The sequence below is a fragment of the Opisthocomus hoazin genome, chromosome 4 (genome assembly GCF_030867145.1).
Source record: "Opisthocomus hoazin isolate bOpiHoa1 chromosome 4, bOpiHoa1.hap1, whole genome shotgun sequence".
Classification (NCBI taxonomy): Eukaryota; Metazoa; Chordata; class Aves; order Opisthocomiformes; family Opisthocomidae; genus Opisthocomus; species Opisthocomus hoazin.
The window spans coordinates 38,838,966-38,857,786 of record NC_134417.1 but is presented as its reverse complement, the minus strand read 5'-3'; the positions used below and the strand labels follow the sequence as shown (position 1 = coordinate 38,857,786).

Sequence of the window (18,821 nt, the reverse complement as noted above, 5' to 3'; positions counted from 1 at the left end):
GACCCAGTGGCGAGGAGTGCCACAGCCCGACCAGACGTGCTGTGAAGCATCCCTTTCTTTTGTTTGCTTCCTACCACAGACAGCAGGATAGCAGAAAAAAATTCATTGCCCCTCCTGCCCGAGGTCCACTCCACTGGTTTCCTAGATGCCTTCCACAGCTGCTGTCTTTGGTAGCCACCTTGAAAAACAAACTTTTTGCTGCCATCAATCGAAATGCTGTTTTTCACTTACTCCAAGAGATACAGAGGTCTCCCTTCTAAAGGCACACAGTGTCATTTTCTGGCATGATGTGGGCAACAGCCTTTTGCATCCAAAACCAGGATGAGTTAACACGAACAAAAATAACCGGGGCGCAGGCTGGCCAGCTGAATTCCCACCTTCCACAAGGCAAATGGAAAACGGACCCAGCAACCTCCTCTCTGTTCGGAGCACTGGTCTGGATGCTGCTCTCCAGAGGGACACCAGTGCTGGCTGCAAGTGCCACAGCATCAGGAACAGTCCCTGAGAGATTAATGCAGCCAAATACAAAGCTGGAAACTTCGACTAGGTCTAATCCAAACTCCATCTTCCCCATGTACTTGCACCTTATTTTAGAATTTGTACTTTTACTGGTCTGGTGCAACGATTTTGCCAAGCACCCAGAGGTCCATGCGTAGATGACCACTGGACCGTTAGTGAAAGATGGTAGGAAATTCAACGCAGACCACCCCTTGCAAAAGAGACACTTGAAAATTGTTGAACCTGACATACTTCTGCTTCCTCTCTGCATCCCTCGATTACAAGTCTCATCTTCAAAACGGAAACCTACAAATGGTAACCCTGTGCACACTGCCAGTCTAACAAATCATGAATTGCCACAATATTTTTCAAGTTAGGCCAAAGATTTCATGAAAAATGGAGAGACTTCGGTGCAGAATGGGAAAAATCCACAATCCACATGTAGCACAGCACTACAAAATGGTGCCTCCTTAGTAATGCACTACCAGCTTGCCAACCAAGATGAAACCTTTGCTCATAAAAGTGTGAAGACACACCTTTTGAAAGCACTGCAGTAGCTAGTACATACACTAATACACCACCAAGCCTAAGGCAACTTTCCTGTACTCACCCTGTCCTTCCAGTTCCGCACACAAAAACATAGTCAAGCTCTGAGGAAAATAAAGACTATGGAAAAATCAGGTGTGATCTGTGATCAGGTGATCTGTGCATAGGAATATTAAGATCAGCTTAATAACAGCGGTGCATTCTCGTGTGTGCGAGTCCATGCTCTCCAATAACCCAGGGAAAAATCAGAGACAGGGAAGCCACTGGGAGAAGAAAGGGCTCTGGGGTAAGCGTTCCTTCATCTCACTTCATATGTAGATGTATGTATATATGTGCTCACACACACATGTGTATCACACTTCTAATTCATGGTTGCATGGTAGCATTAACAGGGGAATTGTTTTTTAAATATTACAGATAACCCATGGATTATACGCATTATTATTCTATAATAACAAAAACATATCTTCTAAACACGCTTCTCAAATTTAAAAGCAGAAAAAAAAAAACCACCAAGTGGCAGAAATCAAATAAACAAAACAAAATTCATTTCCTAGTGGTATTTCTGAAAGCATGGATAATATATGCCCACACTTACCGTAAGACAACTTTCTGCGTGTGTGTAAAGCATCAATTCTACTGAATATTGGTGAATTCAACTGCAACACAGCTATTTGCTCTTACTGTTATAATGAAATGCTTAAATTAATAACGAGGTCAGGAAATAAATTCAAATGTCATCAACCACACATAGTTCAATGAAAAAGCAAATGGAAAACCTTACAAGTAATTTAAAAAAAAGACGAAAACCAAACTGCATGAGGAAATACAATCAATAAAATAAAGCCCTGCCACCCCCACTCCCCCCTTCTTCCCTCGGAGTAATTTTCAATGTAAAGAATAATATTAAGGTAATAACAATAATAATGAGTTTGATGCTGGGTATTTTCCCGGAATTAATAAGCCTTAGCTCAACCGACAATCCCCAACAACCAAAGCCAAATCTGAAACCCCAGGAAACGCCTTTTGCAAACACACGCGCAGGTGTTGGGGTTTTCGTCTTTCTCTTCCAGATACTCAAATACAAGGCGCGTCAGGGCTTCTTCACAGAAAAACCTGATGACGTGATAAATATTACATAACCTAGGGACACCGCTGAAATGCAAAGGTATAATACATTATGTACTGCACTGGGATATTGACACAGGTTTTTCCAATATACATACATTCTTTTTTTAAAACAAAAGCTTAGCAGTTCACTTGTAAGGCTTTACTTTAAGAGGTGCCACTCTACTTTATAGAGCAGCTTTTCAGTGCGCACCTCCTTTTTTCCCTTGCTAAGTGGAAATCGCTGCATTACTCTTCTGCAGATGGTTATGGCCAAAAGTCAAGCGCAGGTTTTCTGGCCTCCTCCCAAAGGCAGGCCATGAAAGTGCTGCTGGCTGGGAACACGCCTGGCTCGGCATCCGCTGCAGACTGCCCGGGCAGGGGGTCCACTGAGAGGGCCTGGAGAGAAGGTCCCCTGCTCACCCCCAGAGCCTGCAACAGAGCCAGCTGAAATGCTTCTTGCTCTTCCTCCCCGCCTTGCTCATCGCCTCTGGTTTTGATGAAACGTCACAGGAAGCTCCCTCTCCAAAAAAAAAAAAAAAAACAAACAGATTTGGGGCCCAAAGGCTTCCTTCAGAGGGGGGGTTAACGTGCCTGCCTCTGCTAATAGGAATGCAGACTGACGCTGGCTGAAACTAGAGTTACATCATTGACTATCAGCTGTTCCGAGAGAAGGCAGCCTGCCTCACCTCGCTCCCTCGAAAAAATCAAGGCTCTCCTGAGAGCTTTTCCACCATGTTTTTGAAGGATGGAAAAGAGTAAAGAACGAGCAAGAAAGACAGAGAGGTAACAGAAAGGAAAAAAAAGGCCAAGACTTTCCTTTCACACCAGAAAAAGAGAGGGAGTTCTCAAGAGAATCAGAAAATCCCAGGGCCCCGGTGCCAAACCCAAGGAACGGAAAGCTCGTTATTTCTTAAGCAGCGTTGGCCTCTCCTTGGATTTTCAGCTAAAATCTCTTCACACCCTTACTCATCTTTTTGATTGTGCAGCTGGGGTTTTTAAATCTTTCTAGAGACAAAACTGCTGTTTACTTCAGAGAGGCTATACCTGAAGTCTGACTGCAGGATCACGCCTTGTGCTTAATACAATTAATTAAAGAGGGTTTCGGGATTTTTTTATAGACCCTGCCAGCATCACAAGAAAAATCTGAACAACTAGGTGAAAGAGAGCAACTGGCCCCACTTCCAGCCACACAGCACTGCAGCTACAACATTCCTCAGGACTAAGTAACGTAAATGCATGATTTTATATATGTATACATGTATATTATACATATAATGTAAATATATATATTTCTTAATATATCGTGTAAACATCTATATGCATGTTTACAATTCTATTGGATTTTCCACTCAGGATATCATTTATCTTCCGGCACCATCTTGAGACACCTGTCTTAAAAGTGACTAAAAGAAATGCCTGCAAGAGAAGAACTGATCTTTCATATCAGAAACTCGATAAACTTTAAGCTTCAAGTTACAACAAAAACAAACCCCATACCCAACAGCTTCTTGTTCTAAGGAAAGCCACTGAAAGCCATGCAAATCAACTCTTACTTAAGTCTTTTGCAGAGAATGTCAAAGTTCGGAAAATTTGAAGCTTCATCCTTAAGAACACAGGAGACAAATTCTGTCCCACACATTTCTCAGCTCAAATGTTGGCAAGACTCTCTCCACCGAGCTTAAGAGCAAAAGATGCTAATGATGAGAGACACTGGGACACAGGAAAGTCACTCATGATCTTTCCGTAGAGACAGCACAGCCTGTAAATACGCACATCCAAGATCAAGTGTCCTGAGCTCGCTGTGCACTGGGATTTACCCTGTGAAGGGTTTTTCCCCTTTCTCCCAGAAATGCATTTTATCAAGATAACTGTCTAAACTGCGGTGGCTGGATCTTAGCAACCGAGGCAACTGAATCCCTTTTCCCAAAGCCCTCTCCCACGGCCGGCACTGATGCAGCCACAGCAGTTGCTCCTGGCTCTGCGCCAATCCCCAAGATGCACAGGGGGAAGCAGCTCGGCCGGAGAGCTACGGGCAACACAGGGACTGACATGGAGTGCGTAGCTACCGCCTCCGGCCCAGGGAGGGATTCACTGTAAAGGGACTTTGCTGTGGCACAGGCTGACTCCTAGCCTCTACCAAAAGTGTCCATCTCATATGACCGTATTCATCCACAGCTGCCCGTCCTTTAGAAAACCATTCTCCTCACAGCCCCAAGGGAAGAACAGGGCTAGGCAGTCAAGCAAAACCTCCTCTAATAATCTGAGCCACACAAAGCTTCCCAGGCTATTCCTCAAAAAACCACTATGTGTATATAAGTAAACGGTCAAATTAAGTGTTATGATGAGCTACTTCCAGGACAAACACTTTACACATCACATAACCCAGAGCGCAGCCCCACCTGATCAGCATAAACCTTCTCAATGTATGTGGTCCCTTATGTTCTTCCAGGACCATCAAGTCTTCAACACCAGAGAAGTTTGGTAATAGCTTACTAATCACCAGCTGTTTAAAAACAACCAACCAACTTTTCCCTTCCCAAATCCTCATAAAAAATTATTAGCACATTTTTGTACTGCAAAATAAATTTTTATTCAGCTTTACCTCACCTGAAAGAAACAGGCATGTCATCAAAGGCCCCATCTGCTCGAATCTGAAGTTTCTGCTGCTTTCTCTGAAAACGCGTGGGGTAATCCCCCACTGCAACTCATTGATTCCCTGCAAGTAGCTTCAGATTGCAAAAAGTTGGATTTTGAAAGCTAGTTGGAGTTAGATGCATTTGGTTTTGCAAGGCTACAGTCATTTAGGCTTTCGGAACCTCGTACACTATCTCCCTTCAATGAGATGTCTAAATGTTAAGCTGCTCCTGAAAATGGGATTTAACCATCAAACTCTCATAGGCTCTTCCAACACTGAACAAGACAAGATCTGAAGTCCTGCAAAATCATGGGTTCTGAATCATTTATTCCATTCAGGATTTTGCCAGAAGACTTTAGGGATTTTGCGTTTTATTCATCAAGTTAATTTGTTGGGAAAAATAACAAAGACTTCTTTCAAATACACACGATAAATCAGACTATAGGAGAAAAAAGTACAAGACGCTATTCAGCATTAATTACACAATTAAATCCAGTCTCCAATGCCCATTCCCTGAATGTGGCAGTGATACACGAATCCCAAGTGGAAAGCCTGGATCAGAAGTCTAGCCTTCAATTCCCCCCTGCTAAGAGCAGAGGGATATTAGATAGCTCTAACAGCCTCTGGCCTGAAAAAGGTTCTGCTCCTTACTTATCCCTAGGGAAGCAAAGAAGTTGAGGTTTTCATTGAACATTCACAGAAAAAAGAAAATTAAAATAAACAATGAAGTCAGATAGCTTGAACTGCATGTATTTTTTCTTCCCAATTAAGAAACTGGACAGCTTTACTTCAGGGATGCAAAATGTGTCGGTGCACTCCAGAGCAAAAGATAAACATTCAATTTGCAAAAACAGAGAGCAGCATACGGCATGGTTACTGCCACACCACTCACGCCCAAGCCCTGGCTATGAAAGCTCTCCTGGCCAAAGGGTTCATATCCCCTTATGTAAGCGATACACGGCTCGGACAGTCTTGCAGACACACTTGTGTCAGTGCAAGGGGTCACAGCTTCCATGCTACTTGGCATCACTGCCCTCTGACCCTCTGGCAGACTGGTTTACAGGAGCAAGTCCAACTGACCCCATGCAAAATCAGCTGGATTAAATCAAACCACTAATTCAAAAGATATCTGCTAATCAGCTGGATGTGAATCGAGACTGATCACGTCAACCTGTCTGCCAGCGGATCCAAAGGGGCAGTAACTGCTGGAAAAAGTAATGAGTACCCAGGACCTATACTTTCTTTCAATGGCACAACTGGATCCAAAAGAGAGCACGTGTCTTTAGCTTTTGTGCCTTATCAGTATCTTGCCCCTGCCAGCCTTAAGACTCTTAGAAAGTATAAACAGTATGGGAAATCGGCGCAAGAGAATTTCCAATTTGGAAAAAATTAACACTCTGCCTGCGTCTGCGGCTCCTCTGGGCAATCCTAATCAAGAGATGCCAGCAAGTGCTCTGGGAGTGAGGAAGAAAGAGTTCACATCCAAATTCTCATCAGAAGAAAAACCCCTGAGCCCGTAAGCAGCACGACTCCGGTTATCAGCCGTATTCATCCTCAACACCAAAGTTTCAGGTACAGGCTCATGAAGGAATCACGGCAAATTGCTGTGCCTGAGGGAACCATAACCTTGCTGTTCACCCTGCCCGGGCCCAGCCCCACTAACTTCGTTCAGCTGTTGCTTGCAAAAGCTGTTGCGAGAAGCAGCAGCAACGTGACACACAGCTGGCTTTGGATGCTGGGAGCCTGTCTGAAATTTGGGAACAATTCACAGCTGGAAGTGACTACCAGCAATGGGATTTCCTCACCTACTCTCTCTGTAACCAGTGCTGAAATGGGGTTAGCTGATAGGTTCCCGCCAGCCCTTGCAGAGCAGTGAGAGATTAATACTATATATCTTGGGTTATTGCTATTGTTTGTGTTATATATGCTATTTTTATAGGACTTCTATAAAATCTTATGCCCTACCTGTGCTGATTTAACACAGATACGGCCGTGCCCTACCATGCCAAATGCCACTGACAGCAAGCTTATAACACTTTTTCTGCAGCTGTACTGAACGTAGCCCTCTGCACTGAACAGCCGCTAATGAGCAGTTAGCAAAGTGCCTATTGCTGACAAGCATTTTCACCAAAACATCATGAGCTAGTAGGCGATTCCAATAGATGCAAAACAGTGCAGAAATTAGTATTAATTTTTCCAGAGTGCTTAGCATTCTTCTATAGGAAAGCGGTATCACCTCTGTTAAGTGGATTTTTCAGACTGTTAAATAGGATGCTTTCCTGAAGTTGAATTAAGATTATGGGACAATCAACTTCAAGGTTAAAAAAAAATAAAAATATTATAGTTTACACAGAAAAGGGGACCAAGACTTCTTTGTCAACATAGTAAAGAAAAAAAAAAAATCTTTCTAAGCGGCCACATGAGATGTCTTTCTCCCTCTCTCTTTTTATTTTTCTTTTTTATTTTCTGTTTTAAAGAGAACATGATTACATCTCTTTGTATTTCAAAAGGAATATTTTTCTTAGTGGACGCATTATGAAATTTGCTGCAGTGCAGTAGTCCCATGCACCTGTAAAACAACCTGCCCCTTCAAAGGGGAGCAGTGACAAGAGAGTTAAAAGCCCTACAGGGAGTGCAGGCAAGAATGAGAAGTCAGCTGCTGTGCCACATACTGTGCGTCTCAAGAGAAGGACTGTCTGTCAGGAGCTATGGCAAGGAAACGTTGGGCTTCGTCCACGCAGCCAGGGAGGACTGGCTACAGCACAACAGGAAAATCAGACCATGGAATACATGGAGTCCCTTAAATATCAGTCAGCAAATGCTTTTTCACCTCAAATAGAAGTGGCAAAGCCCTACCAGCTAGTCTCTCTATCCACCACAACTCAGGAAATCTCAGTCTCCAGAAAGCAATCCACGGAAAGAAACAAAACCACATTGAACCCGCTAGGAATGTCCCCACTGGGGACACAGGGAAAACAAACAGGGGATTCACAGCATCCTGAAAAGGCTCCAGAGACAGGTTATGAAAGCCCACCATGTGGTCATCATTCTCAGAGTCACTTTCCAGAAAAAGGTTTAAGCAACCACATGGAAGAGACCGTTATCTTCCACTTTAGCATCATTCACTAATAGGCAGTTGTTGCTGAAAGTTTCCCACAATAAGAAGCTCTTTTGATTCCAAAATTGCTCCGGTAAGGGGAAATCTTAGGAGTCGTCATTTTCACTCAGGCTTTATGTCCTGGATTTTTGCCTGGACAATGGTCATCCATGAAAAAAATATATTTAAAGTACATGCATAGTTCGTATTATGCATAGATGTCAAGGGATTGGAGCAGGTTATGAAACATGGAATCCATGATATTTAAAAAAAAAAAAAAATCATTGTTCAAAGAGCTTGGGGAAAACTTGACAATGTAATTGAGGCTATGAAGTCGTATTCCAGTTTCCCAGCTGGACAAATGGTGAGGCCAACAGTACATTAGTTTGTCCTGGAGCAAAAGCTGACTGAGAGGAAGTAAACTAGCCCAATACATCCCTGTGACTTGTTTTTTCAAAACTGCTACTAAAATAATTATCAGGGAAAAAAACCCCACCATGCTCCATCAAATCAAGCATAAGAACAGTGGAACAGCAGGAATAACACAAAACTACACCCTGATCCTGCTTGCAGGGCCTGAGGAAGAAGGAAGCCTACACGCTTCCTTGATGTATGCTTCCTTGATGTGACTATTTTTTTAAAGAAATGCTAGTTTCTATTAGCAGAAAACACACTGAGTAGTGAGATAACCCTACAACAATGTCATCTGCTTCCAGAACTGCTCCTTCTAGGCAGCATTCAATACAAATGTTTCAAGTCTGCTATAGACCCAGGCTCAAGGTAAAATACCAAGGGAACAGCACACCATCTTCAGCTTGTTCCTTCACAGTGTTGGCCTAGAAGAACAACGAAGGCAAGTGCTGTTCCAGTTAATCCATGTGTGTTAAATGTTCAACATGGCAGCACAGAAGAAAAAAAAAAACCCTACAACAACCTTTTAAAAGAACATACATCAAGCTTTGTTTCTTTTCCAGTGCAAAGGAATGGAAACCCTCTCACTGACTTCAATGGGAGCTGGGCCAGGCCCTGAAAGTCTTCACAAACTTCCATTAAGGAGAAGTTGCGTATTGGTGTAAGGCATTTCTACTTTATTCCCTGCTTTTTTTCCTCCTGATAAACTGCACGCTTGCAGCACAAAATGTCTGAAAATGAAGCTTATAATACAAAGACAACTTTCTGAGGCTTACAAATGTATTAAACATAATATTTAAAACTGAACGCCAAAAGAATTAACACGTATAGCAAATTATCATATTTTGGTTTATTATGTAAGGAGGTAATTTTAAAGGTTTATTATAACTGAAATCTGTCATAAAACACCACAAATAATGTCATTGGTTCAATGGACTGAGATAAGCCCATACTTCATAACCGTTGTACTACTGTTTTTAATATTGCTCTTATGGCTTGCAAAGCAAAGCTCCAGCAGAGAGAGAAATGACTGTGAAAAGCAGGAACAAATGGACAGAATGGTGTTATGAATGTACAGTTCCCATTTTCACAATTATTTTTGCATTACTCACACAGCTTTCATGGCCATCACTTTGTAAAAAGCTCAATTCAGTGTTCGTATTTCAACAACATTATCTCTAAATGATCTCATGCTAATAAAAACATCCAAGTATTTAAATCTAAACGTAAAAAGACTAAAGCTCAAAGTATTCACCTGACTCCATGTGGGTCAAATCAAAAGTACTTCTCAGCTCTTGGATCTAGTGATGCGCCCTGGTCACAGCCCATACTCACACCAGGATGTGAGCAAAGATCAGCCTTGTATCTTGGTTTCAATGAGGAGAAAACCCAGAAACCCAGATCAGGAGACGACCAGGACTGCTGAGTGCAGTGTGGCACCACTCAAACTAGAGGCATCCTTTGTATTTCAGAGCCATCTGGCATGGTACTGGTTTCCAAACCAGCCTCCCTCTGTCTCTTAATACCTGAACCAAATGGTCTTTCATTTTCATTAGCGCACCCCAAATAACAGTGCTGCATCTTCTACGGAAACACACAGGGTGTGATTTACATGGATCAAACCCACAGAAGCAAAAAAGAAATTGAAGCCCAGCATAACCAGAAATAACTTCCAGATGTCTCAGCTGTGTGAACCAGGCCACCTCATGTCCCCACATCTTGCAATTGAATTGGTTTAAAGTTAAGAGACTTGCTCACAGCAAGATTGGCCTTTCTTACCTTTTGCCACATTTTGATGAAGAAGAGCTCCCCAGAAAAATTGAAGAAAACATTGGTGTCGTAGGCATCATCCCCAATGTTAGAGATGGAAATGTTAAGCGAGATGTTCCTCACCGCTCCCAGGGCCAAGTAGGCAGTTCTGTCATCCACACTGTAGGCAGAAACAATTGCATTGGTTTAACTCTGGGCAACTTTCACACTTCGTTCCTTCTTTATTTGTGCTATGGAAGTGTCACAACTCAACTGCTTAAAAGCTCAGCAGTTGGTAATTCAGGAGTATGCTCAACAGCCAACACAGTGTGTGGGGGGCGGTACTGGGAATGGGCAGCTCCTGTGTCCTGGTTCTGACATTGCCTTTTGTGACTGTAAGGAAACCACACGATCCTCATGTGGAACTATCTCACATGACCTATTGTTAGTATGATTTTATTGAGAATAAAATAGTTGAAGACTGTAAAGTGACTGGACAGGGGAAATATAACAAGTGCAAGATATTATGCCCACATTCTAATACAGAGGCTACTTCATTCTGTTGCTTAATAATTCAAACTTATTCTAATATTCTAGTAACTTTCTGAAAAAATTTCTTTATGCTATGGATAGAAAAAACAGAAAAGAGGGTCAAATAAAATCCAGAAACAGGTGTAAGTGGAAAAATGTATGAAAATTATAACCACCAACCACGAAATATGTGGGAAATTTTTCCTTGGGTGTTTATGCTGGACCTAACATGATGGAGTAATCTTCTATAAGTAGAATACCAAGGAAATGGTTGAAAGAAAAAAATAGCTACAGATCATGAATTCATACACTATTGTAATAAGGCATCACAGATCACGAACACATAAACACAGACATGCACACGTAGAGGCAAACATAAATATTCACACACACACACTCATATTATTTGATCTTTGGTATAAATTTAATCATACTGGTCTGTCCAGAAGGTAAGCTAACAAGTAAGAATGAAGACTAACGATACGTCACAGGAAAATATAATATTAATACATAGATCTGCAGGTCTAGGAACTAAAAGTACAGCAAAAGATGGTCTGATATATACCAGGTATAAACACAAAAGCAAAACCAGCCAAAATACCATCAAACTTGCGACACCTGTCATAACTGGAATCTAAGACCATTCATACATCCCAGAGAAACAGAGACAGTGTCACAGGGAAAACACTGAGTAGCTGGTCAGAAAAGGGCAGAGACTTCTGGCCACACAGCAGAGATGCTTCCATTTATCTGCTCTGGGGGACAGCCAGCCTGACAGTCAGGAGAAGAATCACAGAATCACAGTATGATAGGGTTTGGAAGGGACCTCTGTGGGTCACCCAGTCCAACCCCCCTGCCAAAGCAGGGTCACCTACAGCAGGCTGCGCAGGACCTTGTCCAGGTGGGTCTTGAATATCTCCAGAGAAGGAGACTCCACAGCCTCCCTGGGCAGCCTGTTCCAGGGCTCCGTCACCCTCAGAGGGAAGAAGTTCTTCCTCATGTTCAGACGGAACTTCCTCTGCTTCAGTCTGTGCCCGTTGCCCCTTGTCCTGTCGCTGGGCACCACTGAGGCTCACAGCACTCACCCTGCCAGACACTGCTGCCCAATGCACATGCACACAGCAGCATGCAGAGGCACAGAAAAATCCGTAGCCAACCACGCCGCCTTCCATTCACCCAATTTCCATGAAGGAATGGCTGCACTGCAGACACACATGTTTGCACACGTCGCTCCTCTGCATATCAGCAATTTGCTGAAAATGGCAGCGGGGCAGGATGAGAGCCGTGTTTCAAGGCACCCTGTCCCTCCACTGCTGCAGGCCCTCCTCTGCCAGCCTTGCTTATGGTACTGCAGCCAGAGCAACGGGGTAAGTGCAGGATCTCCAAGAACACGGTGCTTACAGATCCTTCAACACCGTCTGCTATCGACGGCCATACCAGACCTCCAAAGGCAGAGCTCGCTGGGCTCCACGGCCCTGCATTTGCCAAGGAGTTTCCAGCGGTGGGTTTCTGGAGGTAGGTACCGAAGCAGCCAGGGGCTCTGGTAAGTGAGAAGTTCAGTGCAAGATAGTCTTAGACTCAGGCTTTAAAGCTGATGTCTGCTTGTTGTGAGTTTAACTTCTCCATGTAACACAGATGATATTTATAGCATATTTGTTTCCTGTACTTCTTTCATTTATTAAGCTCAAAATTATGACTTACAGGACAATGAGAGCTTCTTAGGAGGCAGATATAAGTCTCCGGAAAATGTGCCTGCTCTTTCTCGCTTACAATCAACTGCAGACACCAACTAATCCTACCAATAATTGGACACTTCGCTTTCTAAACATTACAATTTATTCCCATAGTCAATTATCAGTGCAAATAAACATTTGCAAAAGTGTACACAGCACAGGATTGACTGCAAATCTAGCTTGAGAGGCTCAAATAATTTGAGTTGTTGCTCCTTATACACCAAATTAATGGCACAACTATATAAGAGTACTTGGAAGCGTTTAACCTTTTGGCCCCAACTTCAATGCTTACTTGAAAAGCAGACAAATGATGAAGATACTGAACAATCTGCTGGGATTTTCTAATAATCAAAGTGCATATTTGGAAGCAAATAAATAAAACAACCATTTATTACTGTGAATTATTTCTCATTAACTTTATGATCTCAGTTCTTGCAATCACTTCAAAACTTAACCAGCAACTACCAAACCCATTAGAAAAATCTGGAAGTATCGCTCCAGTAAGCAAAAGAACGTTACAAGATATTTATCTTATGCAGGGTTGATACTAAGTGCAATGCATGCTACAGAATACTCTCTGAATTGGTAGTAGCGGCATTTGGAGATTTAACATGAATTCAAGACAACCGAGAATACTCTCCTTCCTATTGAGTAATACAAAATACTCAGAATGAAATCCTATTTAAAACTAAACCCACAAAAAATACTGTCAGAAAAAATACCATTGGGTTGTGTTACTCCTTTCTATGGCTATCACTTCTCTGATAAAAGTGCATCATACCAAAATGATGTTTATAACAACATTTTCCTCAGCAGAGAAAGAAAATCAGCTTTATAAGAACACACTGTAGTTGCTCCCAGACAAATTCACACACTAATAAGCTCTGAAAAACCTCACTGATTTTAGGCTGACAGAGGAGTTCAGGTCCTCCTCTGAAAGGGTTAGACGAGATTGTGCTCTAAGTCCCATTTTAAGCGAGCAGCTTTCCAAGTCATTACATCTGTGTACATCTGGAATGAATCACGTTCACCCGCAGTGAGCAGAGGACTAGGAACCTCCCCACTCGCAGGGGAACTCCCAGGCTCTGTTTGCTGCTCATGTAACGTCATGGGGCGCGGACAGCCTGCTGCAGGGCTGGAGCAGCTCTGCTGCCAGCCGGGTGCCATCCTCCGCTAGCACCTGCCGTGCATTAAGTGACCTAGCTGCCAAGTCAAAATATGTAACTCAAGAACCGTTGTCACCTGCCGGAAACAAGAAAACCAAGTAAAGCCACCCCTCCATCTTGACAAGGTATGTCAAACAATGTAAGAAACATAATCAAGCAATGGCTTTCAGTTTACGTTTTGTTGGATGAGAACTATAAAATGGCCAACATCATCAGCACCTCCTAACTGTGCCTACATGAAGGAAGACAGGCTAAAAATAAACACAGACTCGAAAAATTAAAAAAAAAAAAAAGAGTTAAAAAAGGGAAGAAAACAAGGGAAAAAATGTCAAGATAGAATCACTTAATCAGACAGAAGATCACCATCTCGTTACATCACGGAGTACACACAAATAATGAACTGAGTATAAGTTCTTGGTAGACTGTAGACCCCTATATTATAGATATACATTATTTAAGCTAATTACACATATACATACACACATATTATAGATCTACATTATAGATGGGCAACCGCATTTGCACGCACATACATACAGGCACAGGAAATACGTTAAGCTATCGATGTCTGCATGGCAAGTGAAAGAAACCTGACATTCAGAAGTCCTAAACACCTGAAACTTTCATTCATGTGACACAGACTTGCAGGTAACAAGAAATTCTGAATATCAGGCTCCAAACTTCTGCCATGGTTTTGAATTCACTAGCTGTGGTACTACACGTCAAAAGTAGACAAAAATATTTAATGGTTTCTTCTTAAGCGATTAAGAAAAGGAAACTGAATTCCAGGATAAAACAAGTACAATCTTTTTTGCATGCTTTAACGTTCTTTGTCAACGTCTGCACCACATCATTGTATTACGGTCAGTGAGGGAAGAAAGACCAGCTGGGAGCGGCAAACTGAAAATATCTGCAATTTTCATTTCTCCGCCTCCCAAGATGCCGGTGTTTTTATTAACGTGGGTCAGGGGAGACATAATCTGCATTCCAAGAGGTACGCAGGGACATATTTCTCTATTTCCTGCACCAGAGAGAATTTAAAAAAAAAAAAAAAAATGAAAAAGCATTTAGCACTTCCCCTCAGCCTGTACAGATCATACGCAGGGCAAGGAATGTGATGTGATCGCACTTACCCTGTTAGTCCGGGTCACCGACTTTCCCTTTTATATTAGGAGCTTTTATTTCCTTACAGCAAATCAGCACCTACATGGATAAATCACTGGTCTTGCTCAATGGCCAGTGGAATTTACAGCTGGGGTCAGTCAGACTGCACGTGGGTGAAAATGCTTCAAACAACTGAAGTCCAATCTGTCTTCCATCTCCCTCAGATGAAGTTAAATAGGAGTCCCAACTTTTAAATCAGTGAAAGGCCTAAGCGAGTCGGTCCCACGGCAGATCCAAATAGATTTCTACCTTCACCAGCCAGCATCGCAACTGGTGTTTGCAGGTACTATGATACTTGAACATTACTTTTGTCTCCACAAACTGTTTGCATCAACCCTGAAAACCTTTCTCTTGTTGGATCATATCACAGGCTCCAGAAACAGCTGAACTTTGAGCAGGAGTTTTGCAAACATCTAAAGCACAAGGGCCAATGAAAGTGGAAACCCTCAGCTGATCTTCTGGGGATTCATTTGATGTCTCTCTGCAAAACCAAGAGGTAGCAGCCCCATAAACCAATCCAAACCAAGTAAAAATTTTAAACAGCTCGATGGGGAGAAAAGCTATTGGATTTTACACTGCTTGGTTACACTGACTTGCCATCACATGTGCGTTCAAGGTCAATTCTCTCTGCAAAGTTCACAGCCAGTCTAGCGTAAGGACTCAGACAAACAAGTCAGCAGGGCTTATCCACATTAGCTGAGTTGCTGCCTTCCCCCTCTCGCACTGAAGCCTACGCTAGCAAAGATGCTAAGAGACCTCACGCAGCTGATGACCACAGCTTACCTGAGATGCAGGTGATGGGAAAAAACATAACAGAGAATTCAAGGAGAGGCCAACATAGGTCTTGTGTCACCAGAGCACAGTTTGGGAGTCACCTCACACCAGTATTGCTCCCTAAGAAGACTGAGTAACAACGTGCCAATGTTTTGCCATAGGAAGGGACCAAGAGTCCTGCATGAACAAAGCACTTACTGCGGTGAGCCCAGCGCCGAGGAGGTGGAACTGCTTGTGCTGGTACCCTTCTGGGCCAGAGCTGCCGTCTCTAGAGCTTCAGCTCCCATACATACCACAATTCAGGAATACGGCACAGAGTATTAACTTTAGTTTTAAAAATGAATGTATTTGAATACTAAACAATGGGGGGGGGGGGAAATACTCTAAGAAATCCTTTTTGCTCTTTATTATGTTATTGAAACAACCAAGTGATTTCTAGTTACAGCTAGTTACCATAAATTCAAAGCTTCTCTGGAAATTGTCCTCTCTTCCCCCACTGCAGTTTCTCCACATAAATTCCCCATAACTACACAACAGTTTTAACTCCCATCCACCTAGGTCTTCAACCTTTTAAGTAAAAAGGACAGAGCAGGGCACAACATCCACATAAAGATACCCCTTATCTTATCACCCTACAGAAATCTGGTGCCTTTTATTATTATCAGTAATTCAATTGTATCCAGATGTTCACAACCCTTTATAAACAGAACTGAAGAATCAATGGGGAAAGAGCCGCCTCTGTTTTCACATAGTGTTTACTCCAGGGAGCAGCTTTTGGTTTGAATGGAGATACCCTGGCTTATGAAACTGTCACATGAAAGCAAGATGAGACACAACATCTACAGAAGCTCTAATCTAATCTTTCACCCTTGCAGACAGACATACAAACCAACATCTTTTATAACCACAAGCAGCGTCCTTGAAATCAGTGGTACTGTGCCCCTGGGACAAAGTTATCCCTGCACATGTGTGTAAGACAGCATCCTAAGGTGGAACACAAACAAAAACCAGCTACTAGTGGCAGAAAGAAATGCAAAAGATAAACGGTACCAGGCACGCAGCTGAAAGTTGCACGTGTCAGCCTGATGTGAAAGGAAAAACCCCTCTACGTTTTCCCTGTATGGTAAAATACTTCAAGAGCTCTGCTAAAATAGGTGGTTGTTAACGATAGATCTGGCCTTGAAATTTGAGGATGAATCAGTAGCACTGTCAAACATACTGTTTATAGGAATTAGATCATTAACAAAGTCATCATGCAAACCACATATTTACCATCAAAATTATGCTTTCAGAAATAAATCTCCTATTATTAGACAGCTTCAATTGCTTGTCCCAATTCCTGGGATGCTGGGGTGCAATATGAAATTTAAAAAGCATATTCAGCTGAGCATCCATGACAGAGCTAGACTAGTGCCCTATCCAGCAACCACTTTCAGAGGCCAATAACAGGCACTTAATCAGAAATGCAATGTTAGAAAACAGTACACATTTGTTACTTTAGGAAATTTGTCTGGCAGTCGTAGATGTTATATCTCAGAAGTTATGTCTAAATGTCAAACATGACAATCAATATATACACACGCCAGGACACTTCCTCTATAGCACATGCAAAACCAGCACAATGATTTACCTGGTGACCTGTCAAAAACCTTGGCCTTTCCAGATTTTTGTAATTACAGGACATACTGCACAAAAGGTTCATGTAGCTGCATCACAAAAGAGTATATGCATATATGTATGTATATATACATACACATGCATGTATGCATCAGCCAAGATGCATTGTGCAAATACAGAACAATGGTGCATCTGCCCCTCATTGTGGTCTGTACACTACGGAGAACTTCCAGCTCCGGAGGCAGCTAATGTACAATGGTATTGCCTGAGGTTAAGCTTCTGTTTCGTTAGCTTTATACTTCAGTTGCTAGTTCAAGTCACCACATTGTTTCTTGCTCTATCTTAGGTCCATAAAATACTGATGTTGAGATGTTCACAAGGAGGGCCAGGTTATACGTTAGTTCAGCAATGAATTCAAATTATATGAAAGAACATTTCTTTAGGGTCTAATTTAAAAAAAAAAAAAAAAAAATCAAAATCCTACTCCAGTAGATACTGTCAAGTGATTCTTACAAAACAAAACTAGTATTTAAGAAATGACAAGACTGGCTTGTACGGTATATCCCTGACTGATCATCACTGGCCTGTTATTAGAAAACAGAGATGGCAAATCTGTATTTTCATATGAAACGTGGACTACTGAGGTTTGTAACCACTCATCACTTGATGGCTCTGTTACCATCCATGTGGGTTCAATCACCGTATGTTCAAAAGGAACAGGACTGCCCACTGCTATCAAACTGGACTTATTTATTTTGGGATAGATTTATGAAGCTTTGAGCACAACTAACCAGATGGAAACCAAGAAACCATTCCTTCATCCCATTCACCCTCAACAAAGGAAAACATTCACTCGTTCCTGAGACGATGCTCCCACTGAAACTTGTACTCCGTCCTGATTAACCACGGGCTCTGCCGGGCAGCCCTTTCAGGAAACTGCAAATCTGAACCTGGACGAGCTACAATAAAGTTTTCCGTGTGCGTCACATACGCAGCATCAATACACTAACAACTGTCTGTAGGTAAAAGATAAATAAAAGTAAATGTAAATTAGAAATCAGAATTCTGCTTCCTGGATTCACCGAAAAGACTAAATCCCAAACAGAATTACAAATGTACCGATACACATGAAATGGCATAAGCATTTTTTTCATTGCACCCTTCACAGTGCAGCAAATTACTTTTAAACAACATTGAACTACACTATAATTTATGAAATCATTGAAATCACAGTGTGAAACCTGGTATGACTTTTTGAAAAAACAGAAAGCAATCTACTCGTATCCTTTCTTCCAATGTTTTTTCATTCTCTTCTCCTTGGAAATAACTCTTCTGGTAGCTTAAAAGATCACAAGTTAGGACAGCACTAGGGTATGACCAAGTAACCAGTGGGCAGCACCTGACTGCACGGGGACCAGTCATGGCTCTGTATCTGTGTCCTTGGAGTTGGGAATATCAGCTTTATACCCACAAGGTCTTGACTGAAAGCTCAAGACCACTTTCCTAGCACTAGAAATGCTAAACCATAGCATGTGCTCATTTTTCTTCAGTTATTTTTTGTAAAGCAGAAAATGAGCTCCATCTGAGCAGCTCAGCTGTTTAGGCTAGCTTGTCTAGGGTAAACAGAACGTCGAAAATATTTTTGAAAGAAGCGTTTGTTCAATGAAAGATAAAACGAGTGAAAACAAATTCTTCATCTGCTATGAATGAAGAGGAAGGGAAAAACAGATATCATCAGAGATGCAATTAAGCTCCAAATGAAAGGATATTGTTTTTCCTCATCATGACTG

The 18,821-nt window shown here is 42.1% G+C and overlaps 1 protein-coding gene across 1 annotated transcript in view; it reads right to left on the bottom strand.

Moving 5' to 3' along the window:
* ITGA9 (integrin subunit alpha 9) overlaps positions 1–18,821 on the bottom strand; it is a 233,050-nt gene that overhangs the window by 72,354 nt on the left and 141,875 nt on the right. Inside the window, exon 18 of the mRNA XM_075418633.1 lies at positions 10,077–10,227. Coding sequence (XP_075274748.1) covers positions 10,077–10,227 — 151 coding nt within the window. The remainder of the gene's footprint in view (positions 1–10,076; positions 10,228–18,821) is intronic.